Below are 13021 nucleotides of genomic sequence, written 5' to 3' on the forward strand. Positions count from 1 at the left end.
TGATAAGATGTAAGTTTGTCTCGCGAGCGATATATATAGCCTCAGCCGTCTTTGTAGTGTTTGTAGCGGTAGAAAATACGTTTAGGGGTATTTGTAGGTGCATACAAGTGTTTAAGAGAAACATAATAAGGGTGTGTTCGTTTGCCATTAGAGCCCTCTAAAATCTTTAGAGTGCTCCCCCCTCTAAAGAATCGCAGTCTTATTAGAGGCCGAATTAGAGGGCTGTTCGGTGCCGGACCTCTAAAGTTTAGATGTTTCGGGTTTTAGAGGGGTGAAACGAACACACCCTAACTATAGAAGAAAAGAAAAACAATATAGTACTGGAGTGCTTTAGCATTTGGAACCCAATAGAGGAACGAAGAGTTCCACTTCCATAGGGAGGACATTATGTGCATCGATCCTGCGATCTAAAGAGAGAATTTTCCCGCTTTAGGATTCCATCCAAACAAATTTCATCCACGGAAGGCATATGATTAGTCAGACGAGCAGCCGGTGAGGCTCGCCATCCCATAACTTAGCAGGGAAGGAAATCGCTTCGCTGCACATCGTAAGGTACGAGCTCTTTTCTGACTCGCTGTACTGCAAAGCATCTCGTGTGTGCGTTGAAGTGACCCAAAGAAAGCAGCTACGGACTCGGCTGTCCCAGCACTCTTTGGACAGAAGGTACGAGGAGCGCCTTTATTTTTGTCCCACCGTGAACTTTATATGATTCTTTTTTTTGTACCAAACTTTGAAAAAGTCGGTCACAAATGAAAAAATATGGATCCCCATTGATCGTTGTAGGCGAAATTTGGAGCAGAATATTTTCGTACCAAGAGCTTTTGGAAAAGCACAAATGAGCTGAGGACGTGGCTTCTTACATCCTACCAGCTTTAAAGCACCACGGCCAACCTTTTTCAATCGTCCATAATCTGTAAAAAGACAGGGCAGTGAGACAGTCTAGGCCAGTCTTCCACTGCGACTGATCAGCCTGTCACTAGCATGAAAGCAAGATCGAGTACTGCATTTTGAAAACTAAGCAAAGAGTTCGGAGCTGGGACTTATGTGCAGGATACTATGGTCGATACGAAAATGTGACCCAATTTCATCAGCAAGACTGCAACTGAATTCTGACGTATACGCCTATCACAAAGGAAATAAAGGCCACCGCAACAAATTACCTCAAAAGCTAAACAAATCATACACCATTCATCTCATACAAACGCGCAACTCACAGAATGGGATCAGAAATCAACAAAGCACACGCAAGGCACTCACGATGACATTAGTAATTTAGCAGCACCACACTCAAGTGAGTGTCATATCACACATACATAAGCATATGCAGTGAAAGTGAAACAGCTGACAAGTTTTGTTCCAAGAGGTTCGAAAGTCCACGATTAAACTAGCGATAACAGTTTAGCATTAAGACTACTATTAAGTCTAACAGAAGACAGCCAGGCAGTCACATTCATGAGCCTCCAGATGCAACACCAGATATTTTATAAACCATCAGGAACCTGCCAAGAGAACTTTTATTAGACCATGTCACAGTGTGAGCATAACTGATGAACACAAACGATATATGTTCATAAGAGGGGCGTAAGTGAACAATTTACTGACCACGACCATTTCCAAAAGAGCATAATCCGTAGAACACTACTGGTTCTTGCTGCCACCTGTGGATAGAGATAATAAATCGGAGTTGGGAACAGTGGTCAGTACTTCAGTAGGTTATGTGATTCTGACATTCTGGTCAAGTTTAAAAGCACATTGAGAGGATTTAATTTTCAAGGCACATACCTAGCATTGAAGACTTCAGAAAATCCTCATCTTCAGGGAACAGCTGCAGATTCTTGGACATTAGCAAGAACCCAACAGCAGCATTCTGGAAGTCCAGTAAGCTTCCAAATTTTATGAGTTCAGCAAGCGAAGGGATGTGATCCGCCATCTCAAAGAGCACTCCTTTAGATATCTCGTCTGCAAAGTAGGTTGCAAACTTAATCTTTTCTTCGTAGCTGGATTCGCCATGGCTACTCTGCATGTACAGCTTGGAATTCTCCCTTTCCCACCTAATCATTCGGCAGTCCTTCACCTCCGCAACCTCTCCAGATGACAAGCTTACACTATATCCCACCGTGATAGGTTCATCAGTCTCTTGGACAGTCACATTTAGAAGGCAAGAAACCATCCCCTGCCTCTCTTCAGCAGGAATGTCAAGAGCAGGATCAGCAAGGTACGCGATAATAATCTGGAGCAAGCCAACCTTAATCACCTTGCTCGAATCAACTGTTCTGAAACGGCCACTCTCTAAGGTCAAACAATCATTCTTCGTGACCGCTTTGGATATTCTCTGAACACCGATGCTACTATAGATTCTGTTAAGTCTTGCTCGAGACATGGATGGTAGGGTGGAAGAAGGATACCAGATGAAAAGCGATTGATGAGGAAGCTTGTTGAACAAATCTGCAAGCAGTAGATCATCAGGAACGAACACATTCTCCTTGTTTTGTAAAATGATCTTGCCATTGGTACATACTGGAACCTTGACACAACCAGAAAGAAGTTCCTCTGTTTTTTTGGTCCAGTTAGTTGCAATGAATTTCCAGAAAGTGAAGCAATCAGACATTGCGAGCATGTGGACTGAGTTCTCCCATGTGGCCCATAATTTGCAATAGTCTTCAGAACAAGGTCCACGCCTCACATCGAAAGTGATTGAAAAGAAGTCAAGCAACTTCCTGTCATAATATTTGTCCAGAATATGTAGCTGCAGGCTAAAAAGATTGTTCTTGTCATAAAGAACACAGCTTCTTGAGCTCACCCATTCTCCGCCCTCTGTTTCGCTTGGTATCCAAATCCAATCGCCGGTGTTGTTGTCAGGCTTCCAATTATGCTTCATCAAGTACATATAGATCCGGGAGATAGTAGTTCTATCCTTGTGGCTTCTGAGATGCTGAGCAATAAGATCTTGTGTAGTTCTATCCTTGTGGCTTCTGAGATGCTGAGCAATAAGATCTTGTCCACAATTAACATCAACTATCACTCCAATTTTCGCAAGGGCATCTTTGAATGAGGCTATCTCTGAACCATAGAATGCTTCATCAATGAAAGGGCCATCTTCCATGCACACAGAAGACTGTCCCGCATCAAATAGGATACATTCATCAGGACATTTGTAGCCCATGGATGTCTTCAACCACTCCTTGCAAATCTTGTCCTGAAAGCCCTTAGGAGGAGCAGTTTCAGAGGCAAAGTAGTTCTTGATGCACTCAAGCAATGACAAGATGGTAGCTTTGGACATGATGGATGGATCATCAGGAATGCTGAGGCCAGCAATGACAAATCTAGCACCAAATTTCACTTCAACAGTAACACCCAACTTCCTAAGCTCATCTTTATAACCATAAATATCTTTTCCTAAACCATGACAAGAGTCACCGTCATCAATGAATGGTAATAATGCCACAGGAGATAAATATTCCCATTCATGATCAAATAGGATTGCATCTGAGGGAGATTTGAACCCTAGGGATGTGTGTAGCCACTTCTCGCTGCGCATGCAGTTGAAAAGCTCAACAGGAAGTGGGCTGTGTGTTCTCAACTGCCGATAAGATTTTAGTAGAGCAAGGACATTAGCCTTTGTAACTGATGTCTTCGATACCATGTTCTTGAAAACCTGAGCTATAGCCTTTGATACCTCCTCAAATCGTGTTATCAAACCAGTCTTCTTCAACTCCTCTTTGTATGAACTGATGACACTCCCATAAAATCTTAAATCAATTATGGGAACTCCTTTGAAAATATTAACAAGGCACTCCCATTCAGGATCTACAAGAAAAGACACATTAGGAGCACAAAATCCCACATTAGTCTTCACCCATTTCAGATCTTTGAGCTTCCTTATGAAATCTTCACATGAACCCACATAACGGATGCATTTGAGGATTAATACAGTAGCCTCAGAGGTAATAGCAGCAGAATTGAACTTAAAGTTGTCAATAACAAGCTGGTAATTTTGTTTGAACCCAACAATAACACCAAGCAACTCCAGCTCCGGTTTGTAGGCATGGATTGCCTCGCCATAGAACTGCACATCAAGGAATGGTTGGTTACTAATACATGATGCCACTTTCCAATCTGGGTCGTCATCGATGATACAATCAGAAGGACGCCTGTAGCCAAGAGTGCTCTTCATCCAACATCCACCTTTAACACTGTTAATCAGTTCACTTGGAGAGAGAACCTTCTCTTGTAAGAACCGAATGAGCCGAAGCAGCGAGTACACATTCTCTCTGGTCAATGCATTGATTGCAGCCATAGACATGAGGCAGCTTCCAATATAAGCTGATGCCTCCTGAAATTTAAATCTCACCCCAATCGCCTTGAGTTCCTGTTTGTACATATGCAGCTTGTTTCGATAGAATTGTTGGTCAATCATTGGTATATCGACAAAGGAAGACGCACTTTGCAAAAGGTTTCCCCAGTTATCACTAGACAGAAATGATTCATTTGGTGGCTTGTACCCTACTGACGTTTTTAGCCAACTCCCTTCTTTTATACAAGCCAGGAACCGATCTGGTAATTTTACAGCATTTGACTTGATATTCCTTATCCATTCCAGTAGCAAGAATGCATTGTACACTGTGAGAGGAGATGATACAGTAGGGAAGCTGGCATCTGGTGGGTTTATGAATGGGACATCGGAGGCATGCAGATGTGTCTTGAGAAATTCCAATAGCTGCTCCTCAGATGTGTAGTTCCCAGCAAAATTGCCTGCTGACTTGTAATCTGCTGACAGTTCAATATAACCATCATTCCTCCATGGGTTTGTACCCAGCAAACAAACCCATTTGCTCCCCTTGGCGGGAACTATAATGCTATTTCTTTCCTTGACAACATTGCCATAGCTGTCAATTACCGGCATGACACCACATAGTTCTGATAAGTAGTCGCTCTCTATGTGTTTCATCTTCAATGAGTCGCTCTCTTTGTGTTTCATCTTCAATGAGTGGTACAGAAAGTGTGCGAAAGCAATAAGAGGTCTCCAATCATTACCCAAAGAACGAACAACAGTCAATCCATAACTGTCGACAGAGACAAAATCCACTCTTGCATGGTTCTGAAGCCAGTTTTCCACTATAGTCTTCTGTGAGAAAGCTTCCAGAGCAATCTGTGTGTTGGGATGGAGAAAGAACCGATTAGCAGATGGAAACTCCTGGTTCCAGCTGATTAACCATGATCTGTATGTCCTGTCAGATGCAATGCACAACCTATCATTCCCCTGAGTAGCTCTCGATATGCTCCAAAACAAGAGAACACCATTCCTATCAACATATCTCAGTAGGGGAATTGACATCATGTTTGTACCAGAGAAACAGTTTTGCCAATTATTGGCAACAAAATATATAATTTCCAGGTAAAGCTGTTCATGTGCCTCCTTGACAAGATTAGACCCTTCAATGCATTTTGCATACCATTCAGTGCTCACACTTTTGACACCCAGAAATTCAAGCACACTGTTGTATGTACTCTTGTCAAAATGAGAACTAAGAATGTAGGTTCCATGAGTCGACAAATTCTTCAAGTCCATTCCATATTCCCGTGCTTTTCCAAGGATAGTCCAAAAGGCTGGCTTCAGCCGTGCGACTTCACTGGGCTTGCAGAATATCTTTTGTGAAGCATAAGACTCACAAGGAACTATATCCTCAGCAAGAACCTTGTTCTTGATGCCAGACCTAACAGGCTCAAGCAGTGGGATCAGTGCGGAATTGACAGGCAGGAAGTTGAACATAGATGGCAGAGACATTGCGGGTGCGTCAGCTCCTGACTTCACAAGTGTTACAAAAGCATTCATGAAAGCACTTGGGACACACTCTAGGATTCCCTTGTTCCATGGACTGTCGAACAGTATTGCCTCCCTTGATGAGGCAAGGAGGAAGTCTGCCTGGATGATGAAGGGGAAGTTTGTTACCATCTCAGTAGGGAGAAAAGCATAGACTCCAGGTGATAGCTGCTTCCCACGGGATAGACGCTGGCCATGTGGGAAGGCCAGGGTTATCACCCATTCATCAATTTCAGCACGTTTGTCAACTCTGTTCTCAGGCGTGACTGGGAATTTCTGCCTCCACATATAGTAACCGCATTCTTCTTCTCCTTTACCACTCTCTTCAGCTGACAAGTGGAGTGTATAAGAATCTGCATGCATATTCTTCCTGGCCTGGTAATTCCTTTCACTAGAAATTGAGATCTCACTAACAGTGCTACTCTTTGGATCAGAGTTATCCTCTCGGACAGAAAGCTTCCTAATCTTTGTCAGGAAGAGTAGCATTTCAGGATGCATGCTTGACAGTTGCTTCTTCACCACATCAATTTTCTCATTCTTTAATGGTAAGATGATGGTGGTTGAAGGTAGGATTTTGGAGCATCCATATATGGCTTCGATGTCTGAAAGGCTAGGTGTGGATTCCACCCATTCAGGGACAATGTATCCAATGTTGCATTCAGCGCATGGTTTCTCATTGAACTTGATCTGATAGCCGTTACTGAATATATGCGGCTCACTTGATATCAAGAAAACACTCTTGAACCCAATGCCTGAATCAAAAGGGAAAAAAATTATAACTTGTAGTGAGGCAGAAAAAAAGAGAGGCAGTGTGTGCTGTAACTCTTAGCAATGAATTTGGTGCGGTGGGTCAACAGATATTGACAGAATACTAAAAAGATTTTGACAGCTCAAACATGTTTGGGTATTTATATGTGAATCTGTATTGATATGCATGGATTAACTTTCCCATTTAAGCTAGTTCACTGGCAGGGTTAAACTAATTCATCTAAACATGAAGCATAATATCAGCATACACTCTTTTAAGAGGTAAGGAATAATTTCTTAAATTCATTTAAAACATTTATATACCAACTTGCTGCAGTAATCTATTACAAATATATAAGTTAAGAATATTAAAAGCTAGAACCTTAAAACGAAATACTTGCTAGTAATTATCTTATCGTATTCATTACAATCCCATGCTGAAATCTTTATTAAAAGAACCTGCTTTAGTTAAACAGGATTCAAAATTCAAATGTGGCAGCTTATATACCAACAAGGAGCCCTTTGCCTCCACACAATACAGGGCACCAAAACAATATTTGAGAGAAATGAATAATCAGCACTCAACAAAAATTCCAGCCTTTTGAAATTAAAATTTTTGTTTGATATTGATCTGTTATCGTATTGTTCAGTGACACAAAAAAGTTATAAACTAAATTTGCCTCCAGGAAAAGCAATTTTTTCATATTAGTGAATAGAGAAAAAGATTTATCTAATTATAAGCAGTAAACATAGTTCCTGCCATTTGGCAATATCATTTCATCTATATCATATCTCATAATTTTTGACAATGGCACAGAAGAGTTCCACCTAATTTTGCCTCTAAAAAGGTTAACTATTTCTATTAGGTGAAAAAAGAAAAACAAAAGTTTGAATCAGCTGCTGATATTTACCTTTCTCTCCAATGTAACCCTGATGTCTGTTTCCCTTCTTTGTTGATTTCCCAACACGACAGATGGAATCTATATTGGTTGATGAGAATCCCCTCTCATTGTTAAAGATGAGCAAAGTTGAGCATGCACCCAATCCGGTAAGGTCCTTTGATGTAATTAGAAACTCCAAAGAAGGTGCTACTCCAGAAGGGTATTCGTTATCTTCAGCGTTCTATTTTTGAGAAAGAAAACATTAATATGAGAAGTAATAGTAAGATTCATCCAGTAAGAAAGCATTATTGTGACAAGTAATAGTAAGATATATCCACTAACAACTGCAAACATGAACAAGTCAGGTAGACTGATCACAGAAAATTACACACTAAAAGAATTATTTTTTATTGGCTTCACAACTTTAAAAGAAATAAGCAGACCATAGAAACACACAAGTACATGCATTTTTTTTCTAGGGGCTTCGGCTGTCATTGAAAAAGAGGAATACACGATTTTGAAATATTATTAAGGGGCAGATAATCTGTGAAGCAACAAATTGGGATCATGAGTCAGCAGTTAATGATAATATGGAAAAAAATCTGAAGAAAAAATAAAAAGGGAAATCCAGCTGAAATTGAACTCTGCTAAAGGGAACATTATTTGAACAAACAATATGTGTTCTTGTAGCAAAATACACAAGATCCATGCCTGTTACACGCGCAAATGACAACAATAATACAGACCAAAAAGAATATGACAAAATAAGTAATAATCACTACTATCACCCTAGGCACACATAAACTAACTAAGCAATCAATAACACTTCAGATTTGATCCATCATCCATGTAGACACTTTGTTCTGTTTTACTCTACTTTAAAGCTATTTGGTTCCCGACTCATGAAGAAGTATGTAAGCATAGTACATCATACATCATATTATTTATCCAATTAGAGGGTTATTTCCTGTGCTCCCACCTGTAGTAGAGGGAATGTGGCTCTATGTTCTGTTTCATATTCAGATTCAACAGCATAATCTAGCCAGTGTTATTGTTTATTGTCTTCAAGTACATGTTCATGTGCCAACTGATACAGCATGGTCTTATGTACTTGTATACCTACAAAACCACTGCCATAGGCTACACCAATTTGAAACCTTTTTTTACTTTTGTTTTCCGGAATTAATAATGAGACCATATTTATGAGGCATGAAGAACATGGAAGAACATTATGAGTAAGTTATACAAACAAGCTAACCATCAAAACTTTATAAAATATTCTTTTGGTAAGGATGCCATCAGAACTTGCACATCCTAGGAATGATTTCATTGATTTCCCGTATGTGTATGCTCCAAAGAAATGGGTTAAAAGTGAAAAGAAGTAATGTAAGAAGACTGTCTGTAATTATGTATGCATCTACATTATTTAATCAGGAATTGGTGAGAAATTTAGGTCGCAGTGCCAAGGAATATGTAGGTCTGCAAGAGAGGAATTTCAGGCTTTGTTTTACAAAAATGATAGCACCAGCGAAAAGCTAAGCAGATTCTTACTGCAAAAGGACATCTGATAAAAGCAAAGAGCATGCAAATAAACCGTTTGAACTTCAGTGTTTTGTTGAACAATGGAAGTAATCCTAAAACTAAAAAGACATTTTTCAGTTGCAGTGCAGCAGAAATACTGCACTTAAGATATAAATTATCATCTAAATGGAGTACAGATTAAATCTGGAGAATAGGAATATTTCCGAATCACGCACTGAACAGTGAAGATGCTTTTCGTGCTGCCAGTCTCCGTGCGTCAAGTCATTATTCCATCCCAAGTAGAAAGCTCTACAACAGGGACAAGGCTTGCTCTATTAATACTTGGTCACCGACATGTGGGCCCTAGAGTTGTAGGGCCAATAGGTCAGCCAGAGAGCTCACAACACTGCTAACGCCCAGTGGATTACGACGAGCAGAGACCCCTAGGAAGCAGTCACTTCACATTAACACCGTATGCATGAAATGAGGCTAACCGACCAGAAAGAGAGAGAGATGAACTATCGGAACACAAAATATATGCCCACGAAATATTTTCTTTTCTTGTGAAATCTGTAACAAAAGAGAAAATTGAGGGACAAAAAAGTTTTCTTCTCATATTTTATATAATGATGCCAATGCACTTCGGGGGGGGGGGGGGATATTAGCACCAGCACGAACACATACAAATCGAATTAATTTTTTTTCATTTGGCGATGGATGAACAGAGTTCAGTCAAACAGTCACACGAACAGCAAGAGGCCGGCCAAGAGTACCGGAAAACCGTAGGTAGAATGCTGTGCCGGAAAGGAGGGCAAAGACGCCAAGAAACAAGATCTGCTGACCTGCACGAGCTCCATGAGGAAGTGGACGTCCTTGGAGTAGAGCTCCTGGCTGAGGTAGTTGACGGCCTGGTGCATGTCCTCCGCCAGCGGGTTCTGCTCGCCGCGCCCGATGAAGTAGCGCTCGCGCCTGATCCTCTCCACGTGCTCCCGCGGCGACGGCGACGGCGCCGGCGCCGGGGCCGGGGACGACGACATTTCGGCGGTTTCCACTGGGCGGAGTAGGGGAAGAGACGGCGAGGGTATCCAGAGACGAAGGGGTCTCTTCTTGCTTTGTTTCCAGGCCGCTTTTAAATAGCCACGGTGATGACTACGGCGGCTCTTCGAGTTCTGGTGCTCCTTCTTGCAATGAAGCCCTTAGACTCTCATTAATTTAGAAAGGTTTGCTTGACCTTTTGTGTTCCTTCGTGGTTCTCTACTTCTCCCGTTAATTTAGAAGAGGTACTGTACTTTATTTGGTTTCCAACATATTCAGAAGAAATATAAATTATTTGAAGACACGGTTCTCAACCGAAACATGAAAAGAGTAGCCAGGAGTAAATGTAAACAAGTAGGATTGATGGGAACTTGAATGGTCTATTGCCTATTGGGCTAGCTTATTTCTACAAATAATTCATAATTTTTCTAATAAAATAAAACAGAATTTTCACTATAAATTACCTTAAGATTTTTGTTTAGAGAAATAAAATTTATATATTCTAAAAATAATAGTGCTTAAAGTTACACATTGACTAGATGCATCAAGTGCCAAGTTATAGAGAATTCAGCATGGGCTTATTATCTTACAAAAAAAAAGCACAGCCCTATTATGGAACTGATCAAAACTAGTAAATCATGCATTTCAATTAAGAAGAATAGTAGATTGTACATTTTGCTATTCAAAAGATGTTGCTATATAACAGTTACTTTAAAATTTTAAAATAGAACTTGAAATATATTATTTTAAAAAATTAACCTTTCTCCCACACAACATAGGCCTTAACTATAAGGTATTCTAAATCAAGGTTTTAAATAGCCGGCTATATCTGCTGTTAAAAATGGTTATAGCTGTTAGTAACGGCAGCCGCTATGGTATTTAGTCCGCTAAAACTGGTTATAGCTCGCTAAATACTATAACGGCAGCCCTGCTGCTAAATATCTTAGCCGGCAATTTAAAATTATATTCTAGACACATATTAATAATTTTTCAGAAATCCATTTAATTTTTCTCATAACTATCACCATCCACCTCCTAGTTTTGTTTAAACTTAGGAGATCACTCGAGGATTCCATCCAAACAAATTTCCGCAACTGCAAGAAGACGCACAAAGACAGAAAGATGATGGTTCATCGTCAGACCAACAGCCATCTCTTAGACTAACTTCAATGGGCAACATGCAAATGCATATGAAGCAATATAATATCATAAAATGCATGACGCTGGACACTATGCATTGCAAAACGAATCTCTAAAGGAGCATGCATATCTGACATATATTTTGCACTTGTGGAGAGAGGGAATGTAAAAATATATCCTCTCTCTCCTCAACGCATCTCTGCACACACCAACCGTCAAGAAGCGGAAGACGACTCCGGCCTGGCGAAAAGAGTGAATCTAGTTCGCTCCGGGGAGAGTAGTCAATACGACGCGGGAGTCAACTGACGGCGCCCGATGCATGTCCCCCGTTGGAGCTCCTCATTTTTGCATGCCGCATGCATTTACTAACACGGTATGCACGATGCCTTTTGCAAATGCATTTGCACGAGGCCCGTTGAAGTCAGTCCTGCGAAGGAAAGTTATTCACCCCACATGGTAGGGTCCGGCTCCTTTGTGACCCAGGGCATCTATCACGTCCGCGTGTCGAAGTGACAAGGAAAGCAGTGAAATGTCGGCTATCTCAGAAAAAGCACGCTTTAAACCGGAGGTACATACGAGGAGCCATCACATTGCGAACTCTCGTATGCTTGATTAGAACAGTCTCTCGTATGCATTAATTTATATGGGCAAAATTGTTATAAGAAAAAAGAAGAAAGAGTTTTACGATTCATTCATATAATATTTTACGTAGACTGAAATCTTGATAACAGTGCAATAAAACTATGCAATAAGACTAGACTTACAAAATATCATCGTGTATGGAAAATATTAATTAAGAATAAAATAGTTTTAAGTTTATTTTTTAATTTTATTTCTATTGTTTCATCAATGAAACAAGGTAACATTTGCGTTGGAAATAGTCCATAGCTAATTTCATCTACATGAAACTTTTCTTCTCTTTTTTATTATTTATGTCTTATCATAATAAGATGTTGATATGCAATACTATTTAATAAAATAAAAGATTGCAACCACTTCATCACCGCTAGATCCAAATCCCTTTTCATCGTGGGTTTGGCAGGACATTGGATTAGGGCTGACTATGATGAGGTCAGTCATGACCACCGGTTCATGAAGTAGATCATCACTGCCGGTTTGAGCCATAAACTAATTATGATATATTTTTTAAAAACTATGTAAAAATTTATAATGATGACGAAACCAAAAGTTTTATACCCAAGCAGCTACACATGATACGATTTGTTACAAGCAATACATGAAATGTGCATACAGTTTTAAGAAAATCGATTTGTAATTAGTCTTTGCAGATTTTATTTTTGAAAAAATCATTTCTAGTGTTATATTGAAATATTTTATGTTTATCATCTTAACTATATGTTGAATTTGGCGATAAAAATTGACAAAAATATCTTACCAAGCCCAAAAGTAAAATTTATAAAATAGTTGTACATTTTTTAGTTTAGTGAAAATGGAATCATTCTATTTTCACTAGTCTTAACAAATTGCATACATTTTATAAATTTACTAAATACGAGGATGGACATGATGATATACACATCCATTCTATCTCACTACCAGACTCAATTCAATTTAAAAGAAATAAAAAGGTAAAAATATATGTTACGGATCTCATTATATTATCTGTAGTGAATATAATACAAATGGATGTTAAAACCATCTACAGTTACTAAATATATCTCAAATAGTTTATACAAAAATCTGACTACGATATATACCTATACTGCACCAATACACTACACCAAAATAGCTCAATTTCGTCGGTCGTATTTATTTTCGTCGGCATAAGGCAAGCCGACGAAAACAACTAAACTATTTCGTCAGCCTGCCCAGACCGATGAAATTACCCTTATTTTCGTCGTCCTGGTCACAGCCG

General features: G+C 39.7%; 1 protein-coding gene across 2 annotated transcripts; it reads right to left on the bottom strand.

Moving 5' to 3' along the window:
* Positions 1–1226: 1226 nt before the first annotated feature.
* On the bottom strand, positions 1227–10053 carry LOC112903062. Of its 2 annotated transcripts, XM_025972269.1 has the most exons (6): positions 9813–10053; positions 7480–7690; positions 2995–6573; positions 1783–2946; positions 1603–1658; positions 1227–1499 (listed from the first exon to the last, which is right to left on the bottom strand). In XM_025972269.1, the coding sequence occupies exons 1-5, from the start codon at positions 10005–10007 to the stop codon at positions 1639–1641; spliced, it is 5169 nt and encodes a 1722-aa protein (XP_025828054.1). In that variant the 5' UTR covers positions 10008–10053; the 3' UTR covers positions 1227–1499; positions 1603–1638. The 2 variants fall into 2 exon arrangements, with proteins under 2 accessions (XP_025828054.1, XP_025828053.1); XM_025972268.1 differs by having other exon boundaries at positions 1783–6573.
* Between the last annotated feature and the right edge of the window lie 2968 nt (positions 10054–13021).

The sequence above is a fragment of the Panicum hallii genome, chromosome 8 (assembly GCF_002211085.1).
Source record: "Panicum hallii strain FIL2 chromosome 8, PHallii_v3.1, whole genome shotgun sequence".
Lineage (NCBI taxonomy): Eukaryota > Viridiplantae > Streptophyta > Magnoliopsida > Poales > Poaceae > Panicum > Panicum hallii.

What these genes read in the sequence shown, in the direction of transcription:
- LOC112903062 (XM_025972268.1), bottom strand. Translation starts at nt 10,007, where the DNA reads ATGTCGTCGTCCCCGGCCCCGGCGCCGGCGCCGTCGCCGTCGCCGCGG. An exon ending in TCCTCATGGAGCTCGTGCAG is followed by an intron (nt 7,691 to 9,812) that starts GTCAGCAGATCT and finishes TCTCAAAAATAG; the next exon opens with AACGCTGAAGATAACGAATA. An exon ending in TCTGAAGTCTTCAATGCTAG is followed by an intron (nt 1,659 to 1,782) that starts GTATGTGCCTTG and finishes CTCTATCCACAG; the next exon opens with GTGGCAGCAAGAACCAGTAG.